The sequence below is a fragment of the Monopterus albus genome, unplaced genomic scaffold (assembly GCF_001952655.1).
Source record: "Monopterus albus unplaced genomic scaffold, M_albus_1.0 scaffold94.1, whole genome shotgun sequence".
In the NCBI taxonomy this organism is placed as follows: domain Eukaryota; kingdom Metazoa; phylum Chordata; class Actinopteri; order Synbranchiformes; family Synbranchidae; genus Monopterus; species Monopterus albus.
This window is the reverse complement of record NW_018127974.1, coordinates 2,945,098-2,950,255: the sequence shown is the minus strand read 5'-3', so window position 1 is coordinate 2,950,255 and position 5,158 is coordinate 2,945,098. Positions and strand designations below refer to the sequence as shown.

The window sequence follows — 5,158 nt, the reverse complement described above, 5'->3', positions numbered from 1 at the left end:
TTATAATGGTTTTTAGCCTTTAGTATGTACACGTTGTTACCTACGTATGCGTGGATTGTCTAAGACACACGAATCACCTTCCGCGCTGTGTGTTTGGAAAATCAGATGTCCGAGTTTTCCACGTGTCCTTAAACGCACCGTGCATTCGTGGATTGTGGACTTTTGAGAGTGCGGAAAAACACTCAAAAATCCGTGTGTGCGCGGAAGGTGATTCGTGTGTTAGACGATCCACGCATGCGTAGGTAACAATGTGTACATACTTTCTAAAGAACTGCACACAAAAAAATCGATTTTAAGCATTTGTAAAATGTGTTTTATGTGCAGTTTGTACAGCATGCATTTGTGAACAGCATGACACACACACACACAAATTGCTTGTTACAGACAAAACGTTAAACACGCATTTGTAACATTTTTGATAGTATTTTATCTCCATACCAAACAATCCATGAACCAGTGACACGATTGCACTTAATTTTCTTGATCACTAGATGCCCTACACTGTGTCATTGAGGCCTCAAGTAATTGACCATTTTTGTGAATACTGTGTGGAATCTTCAACAAAGCATCTATCACCCATCACTAATCAGGTCTTCTGAGATCTCTTCTTTGCCATTTTCCAGTTGACATTTAGTGACAGCAGAAGCCTGGGGCTGCCATTACTTTTTCCACCATTACTTTGTATGTTTATTGGGTGTGTTCAATAAAAACATGAAAGGTCATGACTGTTTGTGTTTTATCAGCTTAGAAATATTATGTTTGTTGATCAGATCACACTTCATGACCAATTTATGCAGCAAGGCGGACTTTTCCATTAGGGAATGGTAGGCAGTTGCCTGGGATACTCAACTAAAAGGGGCCCCAGATGTCAGAAATGTACTATGATATTTAAACTATAGTTGTCAAATTATTTTCTTATTCAGAGACGCATATAACTTTTTCTTTAATAACTTACGGTGCAGTCAAAGCACATCCCCCCCCCCCATTACAGCCACATGGACTATTCCATTTCTGGACGTGACACTGCGACTGCGCACCAAATGTAAACACGGTATTCAAGTTGTAACTATATCGCCCAGTAGGAATCTGAGCAGCGGAACGGAAAGTGAATCATCCCAGTGAGAATTCTCGGAAAATGGAAAAACACCAATACAGCTGAAGAAAACTGCATCTGGGGAGCCAGAAGGAGAGGTAGCAACGTACTGGTCTGGTTAGCAGTTCTCCTCAGGCAAACAATCAACAAGGTAAAAAAACAAACTGTCTGCTGCTTACACCTAGTGATGGTAGAAACGAGGCTTTCTGAAGCTTTGAACCATTTGCTGCAGGAAATGGTTTGTTGTGGTTTGTTTGAAGCAAATACAATAGAAAGATTCGAGTAGCGTAAGAACAGATAGGCCTGGTGGTCAGTGTACAGTATTTGTTAAGTCGGGGAAATCAGATCTGGAGTGTGTGGCTGTGGAGGTTTGGACGTCTCAGGGTCCCGTAATGTTAATAAATGTTTATAATCCTTGTAGGCCTTTTGGTATTGTAAGACTTTGATGGGATTATGGAGAAGGTAAGATATCCTAAAATATGGATGGGCGATATTAACGCATATAAATCTTTAGGGAAGTGATGCTAAGGATAAAAATGGGATCATAGTAGAGGAATTTCTGGATAAGTATGGTTTGGTTGTGATCACTGACCAAAGACCTACAAGATATAATGTGTTAAATACCTGTAGTCATATAGATTTATCAATAGTCTTGTCAAATTTAGCTAGAGTTGGAGAATGGGATGTGATGTGTGTGTGTGTGTGTGTATGTATATATATATATATATATGTATGTATGTATGTATGTGTATATATATATATGTATGTATGTATGTATGTATGTATATGTACACACACGGGGTAGTGACCACTATCCTATGTTATATAGGTTTGGATGAGAATTGAGAATAGAAGCACAGGTCAGACCAAGACAATATAATAATCCTCAAGCGAGATGGAAGGAATTCCAAAAGAAAGTTCTGGATTTATTAGGAGACGTTAATAGTGAAGGTCTTGTAGATGAATAAAGCAGCTCAGACAACAGCTCCTTGGAAGGAAAATCCTAGACCACGTGCATTGGTTGTCTGGTGCAACAAAGAATGTGATGTAACTGTGAAGAACAGAAATAAGGCATATAGGAAGTTGAGAAGGTGTCCAGTGATGTGTTATGCAGTGCAGGATAAGAGCCATGGCAGGGAGAGTCATTAATAATGCTAAGAGTCTGGGCCCAGATGCTTCTATTAAACAGTTGTGGTCAGCTATTCATAGAATGTCAGGGATATATAAAAAGAATATTTTAGCAGTTTTGATAGATGTTCAGGAAGAAGCAGTGAGTAATTTGGAAAAAGCTTATATGCTAGTAGAATATTTTAGGAGAGTGCATAGTACTGTGGATTGGGAAACAACAGGCTTAAAAAGAGGAATGATTTTATGTTACAGGAGTGCTGGAAGTTAGACTGGAATTTTAGCATAAGCATAAACTTTATTGCCAAGTATTTCAAGAACACACGGAATTTGAATCCAGCTCAATGGCCCCCAATGTGCAAAACATAAAAACAAAATAAATACACAATATATACAAGTTAAAAGAGCAACATGAACTAGCTGTTCATCAGAGTGACGGCCTGGGGAAAGAAACTGTCCCTGTGCCTGGATGTCTTAGTGCACAGTGACCTGTAGCGGCTTCCAGAGGGGAGGAGTTCAAAGAGTTTGTATCCAGGGTGAGAGGGGGCTGCAGAAATCCTCTCTGCCCTCCTTTTGACCTGTAACGTGTACAGGTCCTCCATGGAGGGCAGGCACCTGTCAGTGTGTGGGCTATATTAGGCAGCAAGTGAACATTCAGTCCTCAAAGTTGATGTGTTGGAAGCAGGAAAAATGGGCAAGTGAACTGGAGACAGGGTCATGGACGCCCACGGCTCACTGATGATGAGGTTGACCTACTGTAGATTAAACTTTTAACTTCCATTTGTACTTTTCTAAAGATTTAAACTTATTTGAATCTTTGTTAAAATGGTTGAAAATGAGAAATACTGTACATTGGTCTCTATGAAGAGAAAGAGTCAGGGGCTGTAGTGGTGATATCACACCTAGAGTGGTGAGGCTGTTGGATTTGTCTAAACAATTCTCTCTAACTCGTCCTCACGACCAGTTTTCACTTCTTTTACATAAGTTTTTCACTGAATTGTAGACACATCTGTGCTCTTCCTGACAGTAGAACTGTGGAAGTAAATGGATTCATAGAAGATGCACAGTGAGCTGCAGAGTGACATGAGTGTCAACCAACTGCCACGTTGTCTCCTATGTAAACTGTACTAGGCAGGAGATCATAATGTTATGCTGATCAGTGTACATATTCATAATAAAAAGTACACAGATTTACATTTAGAGAAAGAGAGTACCTTATGAATCCCCAAATGTTAATTCCAGATTACTACAAAAACAGAGGAATTGTAACATGATACATGAGAGCTGCTGCAACAAGCTGCCTTAATGCAGTGTCATCATGAAGGTTTTCCTCCTGAAAATTTGATGCAATAGTTAAATATTAAAGTAAAGAACAATTTCATATTGTGGAAACAAGCTTCTTTGCATGTGTTGATGTATTTGTGGTGATGTTTAGGTGCAGCATGCTGGCTGCTGTGAGAGCCGCACAACATTCCCTCAGAAACCTCAGGGGTATTTCTGACTCTGCTCTTGCCTCAGGTAAAAACACAAGTGCACACATATACTGTTCCTCACTGTATGTGTATGCGTGTTTATGATCAGGAATAGTTTCTCTTGTGTAGTGGCTAGTTCCCACTGTGATATTTTCAAACATTCACAAAAGGTTATCTATTATATGTCAAGTGTAGAAATTTGGTTTGTCAACAGAAAGGCAGTGAGAACAGATGCACTCATGCTCCATCTTTTTCTGCATAACAGAGTTGCCAGTAACCTTCTGTAACTTCTATACTGCATATTCTGAGGTTCTTGGTTTCTCCAGTGTAGCACAACATCTCTGAATGGTAGTTTCCCATAAACTAAAGTTCGCATTAGCATCAGGAGTTCTTAGCTCTCACTGGAATGCATGCCAGCCAGTCGCAGTCCAAGGTTAACTGTGCTGTAATGGAAGAATAAGGTGCTGAAACCCCATTATAAGACACCGTGGAGCTTTTGGGCTGCTTCTGATCCACTTAGCAATTCATACAATTGAGTTAATGTTTTACCAAAAACCAGCACTTACAGTTAAAAATCAGTTTTCAGATGTGACATTTGAACACTTACTGTAGGTGAACAGTATTCTGCTATAGGAGGTGCTGGATCTATCTACATCTATCTACCATATTTGCAGTAGAATGTCAGTCCAGCAGTTTAGGTGACAGAGCAGTACAGCATCTGAGCCACAGAGCAGCAGCAGAGTGCTGATCTGTTCTGTCACCTCTCCCCTACTCTCTCTGTCTCTGCACCACAGATATGGTCTCTGCTTCCTCATATGTTTTTTATGTTGGTGTAATTTATCAAAGGTACAGTATACGATTTAGATTTTCATTTCATCTCTACTGTATATACAGTACCTTACATGGAGGTATACAGTAATGTGATGTACTATGCAAAGCATAAAGCCATACATAGACATGGCATGCAGTGCAAAGACAATGGAGGATTTGTAAACTGTATGTTTAACTCAGATGAGCCCAAATCACTACAGGGCAGCTTCACCAAAGTCAGCCAAACAGGACAACTAATAAACAGTAAGCTTGACTGCATGTTGTTTATGTGTCACGTACACCAGATCCAGTCAGCAGTGCTGTGTGTCTTCCATTCAGGGTGTACTGTGTTTGAGGCAGTGAGACATAGAAAACCCCAAATGATTTATAGCCAACAGGTTTACAGGTTAGTTAGTGTTACACAATCCTTAGCAACCTGAGCCACTCAAAGCTGAACTACACCTTGTAGTTCAACAACTTGTCTTCACTCACATGTTTCACTAGGCTTAATGTTTAAGAGTAGAGCAGAGTCGCTACCGCCACCTGTTTCTATTGGTGCGTCTGGAAAAACCCACCTGGCTGTCATTGTGCATTACACTGACCCAGCCACTTAGGTATATGGCTCTGCGTTGGCCAGAACTTGGGAGTCCTAGCAATC

General features: G+C 40.3%; 1 protein-coding gene across 1 annotated transcript in view; it reads left to right on the top strand.

The window, feature by feature from the left end:
• The first annotated feature begins 703 nt into the window (after window positions 1-703).
• Window positions 704-5,158, top strand: part of dglucy (D-glutamate cyclase) — an 18,523-nt gene continuing 14,068 nt past the window's right edge. The window contains exons 1-2 of the mRNA XM_020608693.1: window positions 704-1,244; window positions 3,654-3,736. Of these exons, the coding sequence (XP_020464349.1) occupies window positions 3,661-3,736 (76 nt within the window). The 5' untranslated portion in view covers window positions 704-1,244; window positions 3,654-3,660. The remainder of the gene's footprint in view (window positions 1,245-3,653; window positions 3,737-5,158) is intronic.